The sequence below is a fragment of the Contarinia nasturtii genome, unplaced genomic scaffold, assembly GCF_009176525.2.
Source record: "Contarinia nasturtii isolate CC-2019 unplaced genomic scaffold, AAFC_CNas_1.1 Cnas_scaffold_2678, whole genome shotgun sequence".
Lineage (NCBI taxonomy): Eukaryota > Metazoa > Arthropoda > Insecta > Diptera > Cecidomyiidae > Contarinia > Contarinia nasturtii.
Window position 1 is genome coordinate 35,671 of NW_022199997.1, and position 23,603 is coordinate 59,273.

General features: G+C 35.0%; 1 protein-coding gene across 3 annotated transcripts in view; it reads right to left on the reverse strand.

Annotated features, from left to right (window-relative positions):
* LOC116348753 (innexin shaking-B) overlaps positions 1-23,603 on the reverse strand; it is a 126,451-nt gene that overhangs the window by 26,123 nt on the left and 76,725 nt on the right. The window contains exons 1-2 of one of the 3 annotated variants that reach the window (XM_031779856.1): positions 5,994-6,603; positions 5,646-5,669 (exon numbers count right to left, since the gene is read on the reverse strand). The exons of 1 other annotated variant lie outside the window; for it this stretch is intronic. In XM_031779856.1, the coding sequence (XP_031635716.1) occupies positions 5,646-5,669; positions 5,994-6,292 (323 nt within the window). In that variant the 5' untranslated portion in view covers positions 6,293-6,603. Of the gene's footprint in view, positions 1-5,645; positions 5,670-5,993; positions 6,604-23,603 lie in introns of those variants that run through there. One more of the 3 variants, XM_031779857.1, reaches the window with a different exon arrangement.

Below are 23,603 nucleotides of genomic sequence, written 5' to 3' on the forward strand. Positions count from 1 at the left end.
TTCTTCGAGCATCAATAAATACCTTATGAGCACTTAATGCATGTGCATAATATCTACGATAGCAACAGCTGCAACGCTCACAGTCAAGCCAAATTGTGAGTCATTTTCATTCAACATTCAGTTTCTTTTTTTATATACATGTATATGTATGTACATACACTTTTTTGTTACTTGTTCGTGTCGGCGTGGCGGACATAACTGCAAATGACTCATTTCATTTCATGAAGCCTGTTTGAGTAATTATTCATTTTTGTCTTGGGCATTTGTCGGTTACAAGTTTATTTGCCATTTCTGCTTCTGATGCTGTGAAATGAAGTACGGTTTTTATTTCTTCTTCTTCTTTTTTTCGTCATCTTCTGTTCGCCGTCTCCGTTTTGCGGTTGTCTTTGAATAAAGTAAGACTAGCCAAGCAAAAACAAACAAACTGTTTTCAAAGACAGTGAAGATGTTAACGTACAAAGTATATATATTTGCATCATTATGAGCTCATTTTCACGAGACCGTAACACAGTGAAGTTTTGCATGAAAGGCAATGATTTAAGGATATATCCTTTATAAAACTAGAGTTTTTGTCTATTTACGGCCATCGTCTGAATCTGACGCGACAGCCAACAGAAGAACCGCATAAAAAAAGTTGTTATTATTTCATAATTTTTTTCTTTTCAGTTTCATATTATAATTTTAACTTTTTGAAACTATACAGCGCGAAAAATCAAATGAAAAACTTTAAATGAGAGGGAGGTAATATACCATCATCACGTCATCGAAATGGTTTGTTTTTTTTATTTTGCAAATACTTGCTACTTATAAACATCAACAGAAGTCCAGATTTCAAAGTAATAATAAAATAAAACATATTTATTTTATACATAATTTTCCGCGTTCGAGATGTTTCGTGCATAAGTAAATAAATTGTGTATAAAATACTTTTAAGTAATTTTCACAACTGGAAATTTTATGACCATCACTTGCTTGGGAATTTTTTGGCATTATTTCGATATGATGAAGATTGAACGTGTGAAATATGAGAAATTTCTTTATTGCTGGCATTGTTTCAAATTTAAAACCCAGCAACACACACACCGTCATACCATCCATCGTACAAAAGCTAATTTTCCTTTGACTGAAATTGAGTTTATTTCTTATGCAAACGACCACTACGAGGATTTAACACTATGTGGCGGCTATATAATAATTGTATTTGCATGTATTCAAATTATATCCATTAATACCGTGCAAATTAATTGACTGCATGAGTTTTCAGCCGATGTTGTTGTTGTATCTGTTGGTGATGGTGCTTGGTGTGGCTCTTCTCACTTTCTCTGCTTAAAATCAAGTAATATATATATCTAAATCGTGCATACATAGTGTTTAGTATTTTAAATAAATTGGCGTTTCGTTGCGTATATTCAAGTACATACGAATCAAAATTCTATTTTGCATAATTTCATATTCGTACATAATTTGGTATTGTTTTTAAACAATTTATTATACGCACAATTTCGTTTGTCGCGAAATGAACGCTTGTTCCATTTCGTCAATTTGCATGTTTCATTCTATTTGAATTACAATATTAAATGAATTCGTTCATGGCGTGGTGTATTTGGCTCATAGCGTTGAGATTCCATTGAAAATTCCAATGTTAAATTTGTGCATGGCATTTGCTTTAGCATTTGTTCATTTTGCAAATAATTTTGGCGAATTGACAGCGCACACGATAAACAGATTCCATGCCACCCTCTTCCTTGTACATACAAATACATCAAATACACACGCATACGCAGCATATGGAGTTTAATTAAGACCGAGAAATGGAATCTGATCGCGTGTTCGACAGTTCTTTTTTTGTAGAGAGGAAGCAATGGCAGCGCACACATAAATTAAACTTTGACCCATTGTTGGGTTATGTTATGGAATTTCACATTCGACGTCACCGCATAAATCAAATACGGCTGGAAAATTCATAATCACCCGGGAAAAAAATAGATTGAGGTGATTGTTATTGTTTATCCGTCGCGTTTTTTTTTTGTTTGTTAATAAATTCAATGAGATTTTTTCTCGGCCAAACCCAGTAAAAAAACGCAACGGAAACGAACTCAATTTATCTGGCTCATAAGAGTGGGAAAAATATGGATACATTTCTCGGAGTCCACGTGAAAAAAATAATGAAATGACAGAAAAATATATTGAATTAACGGCAATAAATTTTCCATAAACCAAAAATTTAATCAATTTCATGCGGGAAGGCAATGAAATACGGGCTCAAACAGCACCAAAACGCTATCAATTTAGCCTAATTTTCACGACAGACTCGAAAACGACAACGATTTTTCTTTCTTGTTTTTTTTTGCCATTCGGCCAAATAAAGGTCAAATGCGATAATACCTTTGTCATTTGAGCTCAACCATTTACTACTTCGACAAATCCGATTTTCTAAAGCTGTCACGACTTTCAAGCCACAGTAAATGACAACTTTTTGGATAAAGAATTTTAAAGTATAACATTCTTACAGCATTGAATATTGTCAGTTATTAGTTGGATAAGGGACGGGGACAACAGACGTATTCAAGTAAATCTTGTATTGATTTCTTCCGAATCTGTTCAAATTGTCATTTGGACGAGATGACTTTTCACCTTTTCACAATGGGTTCCATAACTTTTCAATGATTCAACCAATTCTTTACAAATTACCGATTTTGTTTTGAAAATTCCGCTCTGACTACGTTGATACCATCCAAATGCTGAAGAGAATATAAAAAAACCCGTCTCTAAATTGATTTTACATGCAAATAGGTTTTTGATAGCGATGTCGTTGATACAGTTTGCATCTCATTTTCACATTGAAAATATTATTTTCCAGCGGATAAAGAATGGAATCATTCAGGCATTGTGTCAAACATGCCATGAAATCCGATTTCCGTACAGACAGCGCATACCTTTTTGACAACGCAAAAACTATGCAAATGAAATTACATGTAAATTGTCAGCGCAACATGTAACAAGAGAAGAAACGATGAGTGATACACAGGCAAAAAAAAGATGTATGTTTGCACAACAAAGAACCAAAAACTGAATTAAATACATCACACAAAATCTTTCGAGAATGACTTTAATGCTCTCGGTTAAACCAAGCAGAATATTTGCTTTGGTAAATGTTCATTTAATTCGGTTTCGTCTTTTTTTGTGTTGTTGTTGCTTCACATCAAATGGGTTAAAACAACGTGAAAATGAAGTTTACAGATAAACTACTCAATTTTGAAGCGAGAGACAAGGAAAAAGTGTAACAAAGTCAGTGTGCATTATTCATACAATAAAACAGAGAATAGAAAGAATGTATGCTTGAAAAAAAAATCGTTCGAAAGAAACATTTAGGATGTGAACAAAATACCCAAACGCTGTTTCAAAGGAATTTTTTGATTGAATTTAAGAAGCAATAGTCGGAAGCACAGCGAATGGTGTGTGTGTGTGTAATGTGTGTATGTCAAAAGGGATGGGAAATATGTTACGGTTCAGCCTACAAAAGATATCAACCTCAAAATGTGGTTTATTTGTTGTGTGTAAATTGAATCCATTCGAAAGTGATAAAAAAGTGAAAAACGAATCGTTAAACAGGTATCGTTGTCGTCACTCAACACGCTCCGCACCAATCGATGAATTCAGAAGGGAAGCATCGCATGAAGTTGAAACACATTGAAAGAAACATATGTATCCTGAACACCAAACACATGCTTGTGAATCTCTTTAGTGACTGTATATATTACTACCAGCCAATTGATAAATTCGCCTGCAGAAGATACAATACACGCTACACATAAATCGCAAATGTAAACATACAATGCTGTAAGGTAAAGTTCGTGTGAATAAGCGAATCAATGTATGAGTATGTTTGGATGAAGATGTTACAAAAAAGAGAAATCTTTGTTTATAATCAGGCACTTTTTGTGCTCATCCTCTCTTTTGCGTTGCCTGCGGTGTGGTTTCAGACGGTAGACATGAACATATTTTTATTTGACTTTAGCCATTTATTTTCACATTTTTGTTGGATGACGTCTTTGTCGTCACCACATATATTCTTTTTTTTTCTTCACTTATTTATACACACATGGACACCCTCACAAAAATAGAATTGAAAGTCAAAGAGTCGAAATGCTTTGGTTTTGTGGATTTTCCTTATTAGTTCGGTTTCCGAGATATGGATCCACGTCAACGATGATGGTTTGATGTGTTTAACTTGTATCAAGTGGCAATTTTGTCGTGCGGTATACCTTTCGCCTTGTTCCACAAATTGAATATGAATTACAGTACACGTTAACCGATATATCTTGAAGAAGGGTTTGAGAGAGATTGTAAGAGAGGTATATTCAGCACTCGTAAACCAAAACCTGGATATTCTTTTTTTTTCAATCCATCCCTTATTGAAGGATGCACTAAAAGTATTCTTATATTTACTTTCGTCGAATACACACATCAACCAGACAACCGATTACAGGTGAACCAACGACTAGAGCAAACCAGATCTGAACAAAGAATTACGAAAACTAACACAAAAGAAAAACAGTCAAAATGTTAAGTTCAAAAGGGGTGATTTGCTATTTTTAGCATGATAATGGTAAGATTTTCTTTCTCATCTTACATTGATCTTTTAGATACTCTTGAATTGGTCCCCCGCAAACCACTTAAACACACCTGAACGAAGGTAATCAGCAAACGTTTTGAGCAAACTAAACGGTGAGGGCACAAAGAAATGGAAAGAAAATCTAACATATAACATAAGTTCGATCGATTTCAACGAAAGCCATATCCTTGCCGGTTGCCTACCTCTTTTATTAACAACGACGACGACAACAACAACAAAACGACGCTTGAATGATGGGCTTTTGTATTACATTCAAAGTGGATTTGAGCATAAAATGTGGGTTATGTCTTGTGAGCATTTTTTATGCGCTTTTCGTGTGTAATCTGGATGTAAGTATTAAATCGGTTCACTTTTCTTCATTTTCTCCCAATAACATTGAAAATGATTTTCGTCATCTTCACACAGTGCATGGGGTCGCTTATGTGTGTGTATCAATGCACATTTCACGCGCCCCGCACACCATATTACAGTCTAGCCAAATTGAATTTTATCTATGAGAAAACAGCAAACCGAAAATTCATTCAAACAAACGACCAACGAATGTGGTATGCTTGCAACAAATAACGTTTGATAAATTTCATTTGATCCTTCATATAACTTCACCGACACACTTGAAGAAAGCTCGACGTTTTTTAACGGTTTCTGTTTTCTCTCTCGCTTCCTCTGCACATGCCGAAGCGACAAAATTCATTCGAAACCCACTTTAATGCATGGGTGAAGATGATAACATGATGTACCAGTTTTTAAGCTATCAACAGTCTTATCATGATGATGCTTTAAACGGGCATTTTGTATTCTCCTTTGCTTAAGATGCATATATACATAAAATCAAGTGTGAAGCGTGCATAAAATTGCGTAAAATTATTTTATGGCATCGAATACAAACAACAACCGAAAAATTTGTGAAAAAAAAATGAAAGGAAACCAAAGAGTATTATTATAATACGTTACGAATAATAAAAGAAAATCAACATCAACGTTATAATATTTGAAAAACGTGCACAATTACCTTAGACTAGTATTGTTAATTATCCTTTTTTGATTAGCAATAAATTAGTGTTATTGTGTGTGTGGAATGAAATGAGAGAGAAAAAACCCATATCGAAAGAAGATAAAAAAGAGAATAAAAAAAATATTCAAATTGTTTCATTTGCACATTCATAAAACGAATGAGTTGAAAAAAGTGTCGAGAGATAAAGAAATGGTATAGTGAAACGAGAATGAAAAAAGAGAATGTTGAAAAACGTACTTTTAATGTATAAATGTAATACATGATATGTGTTATGAACAGTTAGTTAAATTAATGGATTAATTTTTGTTTGTTTGTTGTGAAGAGTCTGAATGTTGATGTAATTACCTTTTTGGCAGACCTTTTGCTTTACCCTCAAGATTTTTGGCGTTGCCAACTCTTCCCATTAGCGGTTCTTGAATCGAACCAAAATATGGATGGTGATAGTAGTCGCTATGATGTGAATGTGATGCTTGATGATGATGATCGATCGATGCGCGTGGTGGTGAGGTGGTTGCGTCTAAATCAAGCTCTATATCGGCATCAATTGGAAATATTCTTGATGTTGCAGTTTCAAAAACGCCACTAACCAACGATGATCGTCTCAATGATGTCACGCTATTGCGATGTACGTGCTCTCTACTCATTTAAAATGCCTTGTTTACACAAATCGGTTCTCCTATTTTGTTTTTGTTTCTCTTTTTCCTTTCTTCTTATAAATATTTTTGTTTCGACGTTGGATTTCCCTTTTTAGAGAAAATCATAGATTTTTCGGCTCAGACTAGATTAAAGTATCTTTCGCAAAAAATATACTAAATCAACTGAAAATATTAAACTAAAAATGGGGAAAACTTGACGAAAATCCTTTTTTGTCGTTCGTTCGTAATATGCTTGGATTATTCGTTTCGTAATGTTCAGAAGCTTTAAAAATGACTTATTCACAAATTTTTGAATTTAATTTTATAATATGAAATATTGCACGAAACCATTTTTTTTCTTCTTCTAAAAAACACATTGAAAATTCATTCAACACTTTTGTTTTGATTTTATTATAAACGCGTTCGTAGATCAGACATTTATTCGAATGTTTGTGTGATTCTTTATTATTTGTTTATTTAAAATAGAAATACAAAAAAAAAATGAATTCGAAATGTATAATAAATGACGCACGTACATTACATTGACCCGGTGGTCGAATGTGTGTAAATCAACATAAATTTCAAATGTACATATAATTGATTAATTTTTGTGTTGGTGTACATTTGTTTATTTCATAATCGAATTTTTCATATATTTTGTTGTTTGCAAAACGCCTTCACGGCAATTCTAGTTCGTGTCTATTTTTCTGTCTATTCTAAGTGCTGTATAATCTGTGTCACCGAAATGTCTGTCATAAAATAAACTTCTTTATTGCTTTTTAATTTGATCTGATTTTTTTTGTCAATGTCTTTCTTTTATGACTAACTCGCTTCGTTTCTTCGTAATCTCGATTAATATTTTAAGCGATTTTTTAGTAGCTTCAGATGCTATTGTCTCTTGCTATAAATACATTTTTCGATGGCACAGTGTATTTTTGTTTTTAATGCATTCGACGGCTTTTTTCTCTCTTCACGTTTCACGTTCTCCTGTTCGTTGTTTCACAACCAACTTTTTGGTTGGTTTTATTTTCGTCGACAACTTTTCCCCCCGTTCAATTTACAGAGCGCCGTCATGTATGTATTTCTTTCTATATGGATGTCTGCTTTTTATGCCAATTATACAATGTTTTATGCTTGTATTCCCTTGTGGGTCGCTGTTTTCACTTTTTTTTGTATTTAGATTTGTGTTTTATAATTTATTTAATTTGTTTCGTGATATTTGTTAATGCGAGCGAATAGCCAATAGCTTATATGCATGAGAGATGTTTTCGCTTATTGTGAATATTTGAATTTGAATGACATTTTTTTTATATTACGATGAGCGAATTTCAGTGTATTTTTGATTCTTGGCCACCTGAAAATAATTCATTCAAATTAAAAAAATGCATTTTTTGTCTTGTATTTTATGGAAACAGAATTAAAAAAAAAAGACAACGTAAAAAGTCTAAAATCAAAAAGGAATTAATTTGGAAAATGACGTGGAAATAACAAAAAGAGAGAAATTCATTCAAATTTTGGAGGGAAAAAATGTGCGTATAATATAATTAACGAGACGATTTGAAAAAAAAAAAATGATCCTCGTTTACATGAACTAAAGCTATTATTGTGATGTCCATAGTATATGAACGCACAACATTCGTATGACAATTCTGCAATCGTGTATTACAATTTACTTTTACCTCTTTATATCTACATCAATTTAGATAATTAACCAAATGTTGAAAGAAACAAAAAAGAGAAACGAATCACAAGATCAAAGACACTTGCAAATAGTGAAAATACTGAAAAAAAGAAAATAAAACTACATAAAAAGCATTCATTGAGCGAGCGCAAAATGCAAAACAGCGATGACAAAACATATTTTATAAATATATTCACATTTTAAGAAGAAGTTAGAGAGTTTATTTCAGCAAGCATTCTATATCATGAATGAAAATGTCATTGAAATGTTGAAATGCTTCTTCTACATCTAAGTAAGTAAAATGCATGCATGTATGATATATATATATAAAGGAAAACTGTATATTTCTTTCGCACGTGCGACAATGTCCCGACGATATAAACGATACCAGATGCGAATGGAAGGGAATCATAGAGACCGAGCGAAAAGATACGAAGCGAGAGAGAGAGAGAAATAACCATGGCATCATAAATGGTGTAAGCTAGAATCAAAAATGAAAACAACACAGAAAAACAACTGAAGTCGAAACAAACGAAACGACAAAAAATAAAGTGAGAAAGAAGAAAAGGTAGAGATGAAATTGGAGAAAAATGTTTTTGAGGTAAGCGCTCGATTACGGAAGTGTAACATGTCGCAGTAGTTCTTTTGTTCGTGCACTTTATGCGCTTCGAGTGTGTATGCTTGCGAATGAATGTTTTTCCTTTTTGCGCTATGCGCATTCATTCAATGCATAATGTAATAATGAATTGATTGTGTGGCTTGCACTACAAACACATATGCGATAACATACGATAAATGAAGAGGAGATACGAGCGAGTATGGAACGTATACGACGACAAACTCAAACAAAAGACTCAAGACAAATAAATTTCATTCATTTTGTTTCGACTTATAAACATCAGCAGAGCGAGCGAGCAAGAGTGAGGAAGTGAGTTGATATAGAGCAATGGCAAAAAGTGAGTGCGCTACTATCACCACCATGAGTGAGCTTATCATGTTTGAAATGTGTCGATGAAAAAGAACGAACGGCTGTTGTCGCATTTCAAAGTGCATCAATGGTTGCCTGAATGAGTTTTGATGTGCAGAGCGTGAGTGTTGACGATGCCGACGATGACAACAACTGCGAAAACAAGCGTTTTGTCTTTCTATAGATTTGATTTTTACTATAATAAGTGTGTGCTTGGAAATGTTCAGTGAGATTGCGGTGTTTGTTTCACATACTTATGCACACACACACACACGGTAACATTAAATCATGAGAAAACATGGACAAAAAACTCCCTACAGCAAACTTGAAGCTACTCAAATGAGACAAATACGTGCAATTCAAGTGGTAATTGCACATTTATTTACTGTTTATGGTGATATTCATCCCCGCGTGTATACACACTTCATTCTACTGTACATACATGTTGTATACGATACAATGTACCGTGCTAATTTTCTAGACCATCAAATAATGAATAGTGTATGCATATACACATTGATGTTTTTCGCCATGCATTTTTCGACATCGAAGACTACCAATCATATATTGTATACCTTTCAGCGAATAACCGTTGGCGATTTTTTGAAGTTTGTATAACATATTAGAACAGTGTACATTGTTGTAGTTTAGAAAGGCATAAACGGCGAGAGAGAATGTATAAGATAGTGAAACCATTATGAAGAATGAGATAGAGGGAGTGTGAGGGGGAGAAAAAAACTATCCAAGCATAAGGGGAAACTTGTGAAGCAAAAGGCAGATAATGTTCATTGTTCGTCATCTCATTTAGTTTTCATGTTTTTGGATTGCTTGCAAGAGGCAAGACCAGATTTTACGGAGATTATTGCGTACATATTTTATAAATGAAAGTCATTTATTTACTGTAAAACGGAATGCACTTTTGGATGCACAGGATGCTCTCTCGCTATATCTACTCTAGCTACAGCAGTAGTTATCAAAAAAGCTAGAGAACTGAACCCAAAGAAACATTAGGTTCCCGAGATTCGGACGATAAACGTGATTTTCCAACTTTTGTTTCCTATGGAAAACATAAAAAGCCGCACGATGAGAGAGAGAGAGAAAGATACACACAAAAAATTCTCTAATAATAACAGTAATAATAAGCGTTGCTGCTTGGTTATGGGTGGGTGTATGCTTGATAAATGATTTAGTTTGAAAGTTGAAACTCAATTCTTGAAAATCCACTCTACGTTTCTTGTCCAAAATTCTCTCTGAGAATTTTTCAGAGAGGGGGAACGAAAAAACGAAGAAAAAGGGAAAACACAGATCTATATAAAAATTATATGAATCAAGAGAACAACGAACGAAGCCGCAAAAGAGGAAGCACAAAGTTTAGCGTCACTCAGGCACATGATGAAAACAAAGTTAGACAAGACGAATTAACCAAACTGTGATCACAACTTTATAAAGCAGTCTTTTTTCAATATATGTTCAAATGTTTTTGTTTGTATGTGTGTGTGTGTGTGAGAGAGAGAGAGTGTCTCATGTCTCTTTTGTTCAACCATTTCAAACGTTTACTGAACGAACAAAGCCCATTGCCTACAGTAAAATTGAGTAGTAGAAAAATAACCACGAATGAAATTAAAGACCAACGAACAAAAAAGTGGAAAAATATGAAGAGAATACAATAAAACCGAGAATGAGTAATTTTTCATTTGGAAAAGCTCAAACAAGTTGTGATTTATTGTATTGCTATTTCAGTTTTTTCAACCATCATAGTACAGCGTTCCGTTGAGTTGAATGTTGCTTTCGCGAAGGCTTGAATCGTGCATGTGGTTTGTGTGTGTGCTGTGTATGCATTTCCTTGTAAAAATTCAGTTTACCATTTTGTTTGTTCGGCTATTTTCCTATATAAATGCTCTTCATTCGTTTACTCTTTCGCCATATTATCCTATCTCTCTATCTATGGCCCAAGCCATCGTGGATATTGTCTGCTTGCGCGCACTAACCGAATAGAACAACAACAACAATAACAAAAGTGTCGGCGAAAAAAAATCATTATCTAAACATTTTCATCCGGTTTTTATCATTTCGAAGCGCTTTTTTTCTCCGTCTTTGCTACCTACTATGAGCATGTCTCTCTCCATCTATACCATCGTCGCAAATAAAAAAATCAACCAAAAAGAAAAATAAAGTATTTTTATGGTAGTTTTTATGATGGAAATGACATAATATTTAACCGAAAAAAAGGAACTCCTATCACCAAATATATTCGTCATCATCATATTTCTTCATAAATGGGCAAACCAGTTTGAGACGATATAACCAGAAGCCAAAATTGAGACAATGGCCGTAACGATGTCATTCTCGTTCAGAGAGATTTTCATGATTTGACGGACCGGAGGGTGGGCATTAAATTTCATCGGGCCTACAGATAACCGTGTGCACAGACACAGGCACTAACATACATACACAAAAATTGATATCATCTTTTCGGCATTTCTTTTGGGTTGTATTTCGTAAACGGTAACAAACACAAAATTTGTATCTTAACTTCCTGTCGTTGGACGAACACAATGCAAAAATAATATACTATGTGACGTTTGTAAGCAGGGTGAAATGTTTTTCTGATTTTGTTACCATTATTTCGCAATTCGTTTTCCTTCGTCGGCTGTTTTTATGAGCAAAACGATACACACTCTTGCTGTAGAAAGTGAAAAAGAAATGTGAAAACATAGAAAACAATTTGCGCCATTATCGTCGCAAACATCTTCCGGATTATTTTTGCGTATTTTACCTCTTTGGTAGCTGGAGACCAGTTTTGCCGAACACAAACTCCATCATTCACATTAGGCTCAATGACAATATCCATTCAAGTTTCGTGCGTTATTATATATATTGAACGATATTTTCTTCTTTTTTTCGTCTCCTTTTCACTCATTTTCGTCGAAGCCATGCATCGATGTTATTCAGATTGTTATGTGATGTGTACACAATTTCGCTTGTCCCACAAATCAACGAAACATCTAAACGATCTTCGAAATCGTAAATGATGCCATGAATGAAGAAAACGTAGAATGGATGTGGCTCAAAGCAATTTGTGTGTTCGAATAAACTGGCCGAGAGAGATTTGATTATGTATTTAAATTAGTTTGGGCGAAGAAGCAAACGAACAAAGAACTGCAGTTAGACGACGAACATGGAATAAATAGAGGGCGGAAGAGAAGGAGGACCAGTGAAAATGATGAGATATGAGGAGACACACACATGCACACGCACCCAAAACTGGTCAAATAGCATTTTCATGGTCGGTCGAGCATTAAAGTCCAGTCAGATTTATGTCGGATTCCATAGTCTCAATCACACTCTCTATCTCTCTTACACGCTCTCGATATCAAATAAATGGAGTACACAATGATGAAAATGTACGTACATTTGGAGGAAATTGACATTCTGATTCTCTCTATCTCTTTTACTTTCCACAATATATGCGAATGAAATGTGTGCTTCTCTGCCCAGCATCCGAAACTATCAAAATTTATGTGTATCATATGTTTTATAACTTTGGATTGCGGAACAAACAGGCGAATCGATGTTAAAATCATGATGCGAGAAATTTGTTGTCGGCCCAATTTTTGTTTTCATATATTTTTATTCGATATGAGTCAGTATGGGAAATTTTGTGATTATTGGCCACGCATAAAAAAAACTAAATCACACGAAGATTGAAATGAAACGTCATCAGTCCGTAAAAAATGCGAGCGTGCAAATCGAAAACGAAAATAAATTTAAGCGCGTGGCCCACAATTTTATGATTGAACCATCGAAATAGATATTTAAATGGATTTCAAGTGCAAGTGTGTGATATAAATAAATGCTTAACAAAGCTTTTACAACTTCATTACAATGCGCACACAAGTGTCAGGAATTGAAAGTCACGCGATAATAAGTAGCTGCACATGCCAAATAGAAAAGTGTCATAAAAACCTCAAATTGATAGGAATTTCATTGAAGAACATGAAATTCATGATGGCTGCATATTGATAACAATATGACGACTCTCTTGCGAGCGCCAGCACTTTTCCATAAAGTCATAAAAACAAACTGTTTATCAACAACAATCAAACAACACCAGAACAAGACACACCAGAGACAAAACCAGACGAAGAGTGGCGGAAAAGAGATAAAACCGAACACAAATACCCTTTGCACACACACACATACTCACACAGTGAATAAAAACGGAAATATTATCGTCGGTTAATATTTTTTTTGCTGTTGCTGATGCTTTTTTTGAACTAAGAATACTATTTATGGTTGTTGGACATGAAATATTTTTTAAAGTTTTCCCTTAGGTTCCAATTTTTGTTTGTCTTTTTTTTCGTTTGGCGTTTGGTACTTTTCCGGAGCATCCGTTTGCCACATGTATATTTGAAATCAGGGGCCATTCGAACAACATACCAAATTAATTGTTAAATTGTCAATTGATAACAAAACTAGTACATCATTTTTATCTGATGGCCGATGAATTTTAAGCAAAACTAACAGCAACTTATTTTTGGTTTACCATTTTTCATGAAAATTCGATGGAATATTATTTTACTTTGATGTGCATTCTTTGGGTGCAAAAACATATATTTTCCTTGGAAAATTAATGATTTTCTCACTTTCAACAAAACTATCGCTTTTCCGTTGGAAAAATGTCAAAAAGTCAAGAACATATATCAAGCGTATGGTTGCGGCTGAAACAGGGCCCCGGTCGACAACGTTTTAATGCTGATGAGTTAAACGCATATTTGTGATGAAGTGTATTTGTATGCTTATAAACAGATTTGACGTTTAAGTGCTCTCAAATAACATATGATGTTGCCGCATGCCATTTACATCGTATTCATTTGTATTCGGCTTTTAATGGATTGTTAGTTTTACTTTTTCAATGTACGTCTATTTCTCTGGCCCTCTCTCGCTCTCTTTCACCATTTTCCGTTCTATCTTTTGAATGTTCTATTTTTGTTTACATTGATTTCCCGAATGATTTTACTTAAACGGCACGTTTTCAAACCATTTATATCAAAATTGCGTACTGGGCTGCATTCAAAAACTCACTGTGTGCCAACTTTGATTTAACACAGTTCAAAGAGAGGAAAATCAATTCATTTCAAAAATGTGTGTCCGTTCATATTTTTCTCAATTTTCCTTCTCTGTTGCGGGTCTTTTTTTTGCTCGCGTTACGTTTGTTTGATGTTGCACGTAAACGATATCACTTTAAATGAATGCCCAGCGTAAATGTAAACGAATAGAGATGTCAAAATTGAGGCGTCAATGTTTTAAAGGGGCAAAAAGTGAGCGGTATGTTTTTTTCTTGTCTAGGTCAAGAAGGTTAATAGACTGATAAAAGCGTCAAACAAAAAGTGAACAACAAAAAACAAACACACATTAAAATGAAAATATTTGAAAAGAGGGAAAAAATATGTGATGCTGTCTAGTCAAATGGAAATGGGATCGGAGTACGAAATGGGCTATAAAAAATAGAATCGGAAGTTCAAAAATGCTCGTCGAAATAATATTAATATAAATGATTTCATAAAATTCCGTTGCGCTTTCATACACAATGTAATTAAAACGTAAGTTTTATTGTGTTTTATTTGCCGCATAAATCTTGCGCATTTTAGATGGAAAAAATGCGATAGACATAATATATAAATGTGCCCATTTTTGTCTCTCTCTCTCTCTCTCTATGTGTGTTTTTGTGTGTTGGCTGGAAAATGCGGTGATTTTTCAAGCTAGCGCCTGTCTTTGGCGCATTTTAAACCATTCGGAATAGCAGAAAAAAAACATAAATTTATTAACACGAATGAATTGTGGTGTCTGTTTTAATTAAGCCCTTTTTGAGGTCATATTCTTTTGTAAAGCAATGCGCCCGAATGCCTATCATCCAAAAAATCTCACATTCTCTGAGCTTATAAAATGGAATTTCATTACACCTCGCATATACAAATATGTGATGCAAATTTGCGCAGAAAGTAAATTTATTATATTGAAAAATGCACGAACAGTCGCAAATATAGATAAAAACTGAACGTTTTTAGTCATCAGTTTTTTCCGTTTTTCATTCACATTCAAACTAATTGAGAGAAAGAATGCACATAGTCAAAGCGATTGAGAGAGTAGATCGGCACAAGGTGAAATCAAGATGAAGAGAATACAAATGAATGACAATGATGATGAACATAAAAAGAAAGAGGGAGAAAAAAACCAAAACAACAAAAAAGCACGCAGATGAATACAGAAAAACTATTTCGACAAGTAAAGATTCGTTCAATATTTCATTTGAGTTTTTCGTTTGCCGGCATGTATTACAGGTGCCATTCGGCAATCAATGGATATTGAATATCTAAAAAAACGAAAGCACAAGAGAAAACTGTGGACGGGAGATCGTCATTTATCTAACATCTATCGCATTTTGTCAGCAAGTAATTTTTTGCATGTCGCTCGGTTTTGTCATTTCATTCAATTTTATTGAAAGCATAACACATATAATCGAATTCTGTGCCAAAGACAAATTGCTTATGTGATGCATGCTAGACTATAAGGAGCTCTGCATCCGTTTAATATCTCAATTGTGTTTAATAAAATGTCGTCTTATTGAACCGTTGCCAACTGGTTCATTTGTCCCGTTTGAATCGAGATAACAAGGTTTGTACACACACCCAAACATATTCAATACATAGACACCGGAACTGTTTTCATCAATCGCCCCGTGTTGCAGGCTGTTACGGGTTGAACATTGAACTTTGGCAACGATTTTCTTACAGTCGATATTCACACAGAAAACGTTTCGGATAATATGTCTATTTTCTCAGGATTTTCTAAATAAATACATGTATTACGGTAGATTTTTTGAGTTTTGAATTAATTGAATTTACAATAGTGTAGATAAACTGCTGTGACGCCCGTCACAGATACACACTTTCATGACCGTGCAACAAACATATTAATGGTAGACTCAAACAACAACAGTGACTCATGCTCTGTAAAAGAAGCAGTGACCGGTTCGCGCATATTTCTATGCCTGATAGCTATGCTAAGCATAGCGGAGACGCAAGCCGCAACGCACCCGTCGCCATTCGATTCGAGCTATATTGTATGCGCACGGTCGTCTGCATAAACGAATATGTGTATTGTTCATATAGAGTGAACGGCGATGCGTCGGTTGCGTTTGCGGCTATGCTTGGGATATCTATGCTACCTAGCGTATTTAGGCAAGCATAGAAATATGCGCGAACCGGTCACTGAAAAGAAGACACAAAATATTTGCTAGTAAACGTTACGCAATTTATACTCCCGCGATTTAAAATTTTTGCAATGGAAAACTGTAAGTAATTTTTAATATCTTTGCTATGTTACAGAAAGTGTGGAAAAAATAATTTATTAAAATCATATGTAACACAATCTAATGCAGGTTGAATAAATGTCTATGTGTTTGTGGATGGTATGCATATTGGTGAAGTGCAAGTGCACCGCTGACACTCAAGATATATACTGAAAAATCTAAAGATTACGATTACGAGGAATGGTATTAGAGAGGGAGAAAATGTGATCAAACTACATACACACACATACACAGGCATACCAGACAGACCGCATTGATGAAACTAGCATGGCACAAGATAGATAAGAGCACAGACAATCTCAAAATGATATAGAGCCGAAGTTCTACAAATATAATCCATAGTTTTAATAAATTACTTTTGCTTGAAGCCTCTAAACACCCATATATATGCTAACGTATATACAACCGAACCTATTTTTCCAAGCGTCTGAACATACAAAAAAAAATTGAATGGAATCTTCGTCCTCGAGTGCTAAAAGAATGGAATTGTGCACCTGAAAGAAGGTTCAGACAAAAAACGTAGCTCAAAATGAAGAAACCCGCTTTTTTCTTTCAACAGCACCAACAAAAATGCAGCGATGAACGCAAATATATATTACAAATTAGAAAAAGGACCCCACAGCCATGCATTCACATACAGAAACAAACACGCACACATACAATCGCATTATGTGACAAAGGTTTTGTGTTTGGTACATGAAATTTGTGTTTCTTTCGCTTCCAATTTCGCTGATCTATTGCGCTTCTATTATTTTTAGTTGCATTTATTGTGTGCAAGCGAGAATTGCACGGAAAAAACGGGTTTGCGTAAGGATTTGTTTTTTCCTCGTTTTTATCATCGCATTGTATACATTATATATATAGTGAAAATTGGTGCATCCAAATAGAAAGGATGCGGCGACGAAGCAAACATTTAAAATGCGGCAACATTCGTTCCAAAACTATGTGTATATGTCTGAACAAGCTCTTAACAAAAGTAATGTTTTAGACTACGACGACGACGACAACAACAACCGAAGGGATTTTCTTCTTTCTTCGTTCCTGTCTCTCTTTGTCCCTGGGTCTCTTTTCTCTTTACCTCTCCTTTGGTTTTCTCGAAAATGAATCAAAGATATAAATACGAAATGTGAACTATCGTACAAGTTGTACAAAACGTTACTGATGCCTTTTGCCATGGATTCCAAATTGCAATTTCCAGAGTTCTTTTGCCATCTATTAGGAAAATTCGATGCAACTTGGTGCATGTGAAACGAATGGAAACAAATGAATGCGGACTTGCAGCCGTTTCCATTTGTTACGACCGAACAAATACACAAAACCACTTCTCTCATCTCTCTATGGTACCGCAAGTGCCAAATCTAAAAGGACCGACAGAGATAGAGGAAGAGAGAGTGTGTGTGTGGAAGAGAAGAACAACGAGCAAGTTAGAGTGAAAGAAAGGAAAAATATCGAGAATAACCGACACAGTTGCAGCGCTAGTTCCCTCTGATAATTTTTCATTTTCATTTTGGATTTTTCTCTTGCTTCGTTCTCCCTTCTCTGTGTTGCACATTCGCTATCATGTTGATTGTGCCATTGTTCGCTGTTTGTTTTCTTTTGCCGTGTTAGCGCCGAGACGCTTTTCGTACGAATGTCTGTGTATGTGTGCTAGTGTTGTGCTTCAACAATTGTAGTTTGTTATGGTTGAATATTTACGCTATAGTAAATTATCGTATGGTTTAAAATGAGAAATAACGGCGCACTGAGAGTTGGAACCATTCGCTGTACACACATACACATATTCACATATGATGCGAACACAAACGATTCACATTTTTCGCATTAAATGCAATAATATTAATGAAATAACACCGAATCTCTCATACGAAATTTTCACATCAACCTAGGACGAGAAAAAAAACACACCAGCAACATGTATGTGATTATAACGACCAACAGCGGTGAGCCAGTGGCAGAAAGCGAGTGTATTCAATTTCGAAACGTAAATTAATGTGCCGTTTTTATCTTGGCGACGACAAAATACGTTAAATTAATTTAAAACACATACACCATTCGGTGAGAGTGTGTAATCATCAGACTGTTGATGATGACTGCGTCCTAAAGACTATACTTTCATTACAACAGTTACAGAGAATGCGCACATCGCTCAACAACAGAGACCAACTGAAAATGTGTGTAATTAAATTGTCGTTTATTTTCGCTACAAATTTATGCATTCTGTTAGAAATTTCTTTATTTTTTTTTCTCTCTCTTCGTCCGTTCGCTAGCAAATGCGAACAAATGAGAACCATGCTGTTTTTTTTTATTAAGTAGACATTGAGAGAGAGAATGGAAAAAGAATGAGAAAATAAAAAGCTGTACAAATCAACAAATATAGTGATTGCAATGGCATTTTCTCATTAAAAACATTGTCGGCTGGAAATTACAACACTACTAAAATCACAAACATTTTTCTTAGCTGCGCCATTTTTCTTTCGGATTGGTACAGTTTCTCTTTTTTTCTTACATTTATTTTTTTTTTTGCTATGTTTGTGTGTGTGTATACGTAAGTTAATGTGTGGTGCATTTTTTATCATCTCGGTCTCAATTTTCTATGAAAATAGTCGCACACCTCGAATATATTGTGATCTATTTTTATTTGCTTTTGGTATGTGGAAAAAAACCTTTCAGGTCGAGTTTTTCTTCTTCTGCACATCTCAACGAGAAAGAAAATCTAATTCAGTCCCAATAGTAATTTCATGATACCACTCTTACTTCATGCAAAAATTATGTGAATCTATGTTATTGTCGTTTGATGTCGTTGCTTCGACAAGGTGTTAAATTGTATCACTTGACTGGTGCACGTGTTCTTTTAAACTCGCACAAAATATAGCCTACACGAAATGAAAGCACATTTTTGCATGTGGCGCGTTCAAACTGTGAATTTCCACTTCTCATACGCAGTAAAAGGGCCGAAATCTTTGCATAAATATGTATAAACGGTGGATAAATTGAATGTGCACGAAAAAAAGAGACCAGAAGCCAACGACACAAAACAACTTATAGAAATTGCGAATAGATAGAAAAACTGAGTGGAACAACACTCAGCAACAACAGAAACAAAGATGTGCTTCTTTTTTTCGGTGTGCACTAGTGTGGCCGTTACAAACACATCTGCATAATGTTAGTATTTATTTTATGTGAATGGGATTTTGTGGCTAAAATATTCGCATGCGAAGACAATAAATAGCTGGAACTTATTAGAGTTGTACTAAAGCTCATGTAAAGAACTTTAACGCGAAATATACGAGCCATTGTAGACCATTTCACAGCATGGAGTAAAAACGAAAAAAAGGTGGCACAGTAGCTTGTTGGGTGATTTGTTTTTTTATTTCATTCTTTTTTACTTTTTTCTCACTCAACTCAATATGTATGTGTGTGTTTCGTTTTTTCGTTCGTTTTTTCGTTTGGTCGTTTGATTTCATTATTTCGTGTAGCCATAACGTTATTCAACATTCCTGATGGAGAATAGGTTCGAATGGTGTGCACCGATTTTCGCCACAATTTCGATAAACTTGAAAACTATTTAGTATTTTCCGTACTTTCATTCGCTTGATTGACTTCTTGTTTCGCCTAAACCGTTTCCATTTTTCTTAACATCTTCTCGTTTTGTATATATAAACTAAATTGAAATTGAAGTTGGTGTTCACATGAGGTAGATCTTACAACAACCGATGAAAATCCAGAACATATGTGCATTGTAACAATCTCAAACTGCTCCCAGCTAACGAATTTTTTATTAGCTAGATGAACATTTCCATTTAATATATGTCGTATAATAACATTTCGTAAGACATACGGGTGCATGTATGATGGAAAGAGATAGAAACAATATCTCTCGGAATTTTCACAATATGGATGTGTCGTTCGTTGTTCGTGTTGCCGTTAGCTGTAAAAAAGGCCCTCGAGTTTTGTAATACACACAATTCTACTATGCCGTTGTGTCTGGTTCGATATATGCTCAAAGGATGATCGACGGAGACCGGTGCATTTACATTACATCTAATTAATTATGATGAGCATAGAAATGACAGAGCCAAGCAGTCAAACAGCACATAATATACTTACACGTGGATATTACTTGCTCCCTCTCTCTATCTCTCTCACTTTGTGTGCATAGGATCGTCGAGCACTAACAAAACAGCAAAACGAGAATGGAAATCAGTCGTGTGTATTATGTGTTTGTGTAAGATGGGTTATTCTACGCTTTGCTTAAACTCACATGTACTTGGGTAGCTGAAAAATCACGAATTCCGTAATAAAATTGCCGAGCGTACACTTTAACGCACACAAAAATGTAAAAAGAATCGACAACGACAAGTTAAAAGAGTGAATGAGAATATGCGAGCATCGTATATGCACGTATGTATATATACGAAATTCACATGGATATAGTTGACTTTGTGACTCATAAAATAGTTGTAGAGCATGGCATATAATTTTCACTGATAAAAACCATTTCGATAATGTACCATATAAGCTGGCTCACGTATGTGTTTGTGTGTGAGTGTATGTGCTGGGGCAAAATTTATGGATGTGATAATTATTAGGATGACATGACACTTCGAATATTTACTTATCGATTTTGCTGTTCCACACCGAATGCCATCTCATACCGCGAGGTGCTTTATAAAATTTATGATTTTGATTAAAATACTGATAAGAATTTAACATCTGTACATGGTTTGAGAGTGGAAGAGGTACAGATGGATGCTTAAACTTTATTTTAAAGGTATACATTCTGCTGGGGGAACCGTATACGGCTGATGTATAAGCAATATCAATAGCAATATACCGATATTGATAGTCTACACGGAGAAATAAAATCTAATTAGATCGTTGAAAATCGAACTTTCGATTAAGATGACTGTTATGAGTATTGCCATGTTATCTGGCATTTTTTGGCATTCGCTTCCGAATCGATATCGTTTTCTCTCTGTTTCAGTACGTTCACTGCTTCTGCTGCTGGTTTCTGTTATTATTACTATTGCAATTGCTGCTGTTGATGCTGTGGTTGTCGCGTTGTTGGTTTTCTGTCTGTACATTTCCCTGACTGCATTTTGAGTAGTTTGGCATCACCCACAATAGCATCGAAATTACATTTTCAGTGGCAGTTATTGGCAAACTATGCATGATACGCTTGCACAATATGAACACTAGAAACTGAGCAACGAATAAAGTAAACATGTTGAGTTTTGGACGAAATGCATGCACATTGCACACTCCGTACCGACCAAATTCGACAAAGATAACCTTGTTGAAATGCAGCATGTAGCAAATATTGATTCGTATTTTGAATGGTGTACAATGCATACTGCATCGGCCCACCTAACAAAAGAAACTCTTACACAAACAAAAATACATGCATACAGAGAGAGAGGGGGGAGGGGAGGGATACCGACCGAAAAAAGGAATAAAGCACATGGAACTTCCTTGATGTTACATCATCACAATTTTGAATCGATGCTCAAAATGAAGTAGCATTATTGCATTGGTTCGAATGGCCCCGATCACGTCCGACACCAATTCTCCGAAAGTCGCTTTTCCTTTCCAATGACATGCTTCTGGGCGACATTTTGTAACAATAGTAAAACTAATTGAATGAAACGAGATTAAAATGCAAACATTCTCGAGTGGAAATGCAGTTGCAGCAATAAAGAAAAACGCCACTTGAATTTCGGACAAAACTTTAACATATTTCAAATAGCAAACGTCTCTTATTCATTCACAACTGTGAATTGTACTTACCATAAATAAATGACTAACGAGAATCATAAGAAATTCGATAATCGACGAGAAAAAGATGCAGAATCGAAAAAATAATAATACATGCAATGAGATAAAGTGAAGAGAATTGTTGGGATGGATGGGGAGAGAAAAAGAGTATACTCAAGCGGATTAGTGAGCGTGAAGAAGTGGCACAAGAAGTGTAAGCACGCGAAGATAAATGAGAATCAAACGATAAAGATGTCGGAAGCGTGAATATGCTTTTGCTGTTCGAATCGCAATGAAAAACTGTTTGAAATAAAAACAACCCATTACTTTTATTGCATAATTCGTGAAATTCGTAATAAAATCATTTTTGCACAAGCATTAGTCACCAGGCGGATTAAAATCACATTCATCATAAGCACATATCAAACGCGATGTGCGGCATTTCTTCATTTTGGCATACGCTTTTTTGCTCCTTCTTCTTCTTCTTCTTTTTTCTCATCATTTTGTTTGGTACGCCAATAGCTAAGATTACTCTCACTGTCATTTTATCATTCATTTGTGCAACATTCAACGAACTAAATTAAGTTGAAAATTTACAAGGCATCCAAAAAAGCTCCATTTCGATAAAGTCGAGCAATGAGATGTAACAACGACCCCAAAAAAATGGGTTTATGTAGAGTGGGAAGAAAATTGAATGATGCAATGCATTGCAGGCATCGACAAAAAAAACTCAAAAGCGATTAGTAAGCACATGTACGACACATGCGGAATTGGTATAATGTGCTCGGCGGCGCATTCTTCAATCTTTCTCATTCTCTTGGAGTTGAGACGAACACAACACTTCCTTTTTCCTCAATTTGATAAATTATACGAAAATTATTATAGTTTATAAATTGAAAGCCAAGCAGACAAAGCGGAATCTGCCTGCCACTCAAAGCGCCCGAGTACACATGACGAAAAAAATAATACTATGAAGTGATTGTCAAAAAATGACGCGAAACTCACATTAAATGCCATGGCAGTCATGGAGGCAAAGCGGAGAAAGAGAGTGATTTTAATGGCATTCACATATATTACAATATGCTTTTTCAAATGTGCCACCACTTTTTTCCAACACTACCACCACCATCTTCACCGCCACCATCTCAGCGTGAATTATGAATCTCATTCATTTTGCATGCAATTGAAAAAAATAATTTGCGTTTATTTGTGCATGTGTGTATGTATGCGTGTTCCCATTTACCACACACATCAACCATATAAGATTAAGATATAGAAACATGCGGAAGAGAAAAGAACATGCTTTGTAACTTTCTATCTCTAAATCAAACCGTACGAAACATGTGTTTCACTTTGTCTTCTCGTTACCATTTGATAAAATGTAATATTCCCACAGTGTGTTGGAGTGGAGAAGAGAGAATTAGATATTGTGACCGAATGAAAGAACAAGTGTTAGTCATGGAATAAATAACTTTTAAAATAGCTGAAAATACGTGTGCGACTAGATGATTGAATTAAACGGCTACGGTGCCGTGCAAAGAAAACG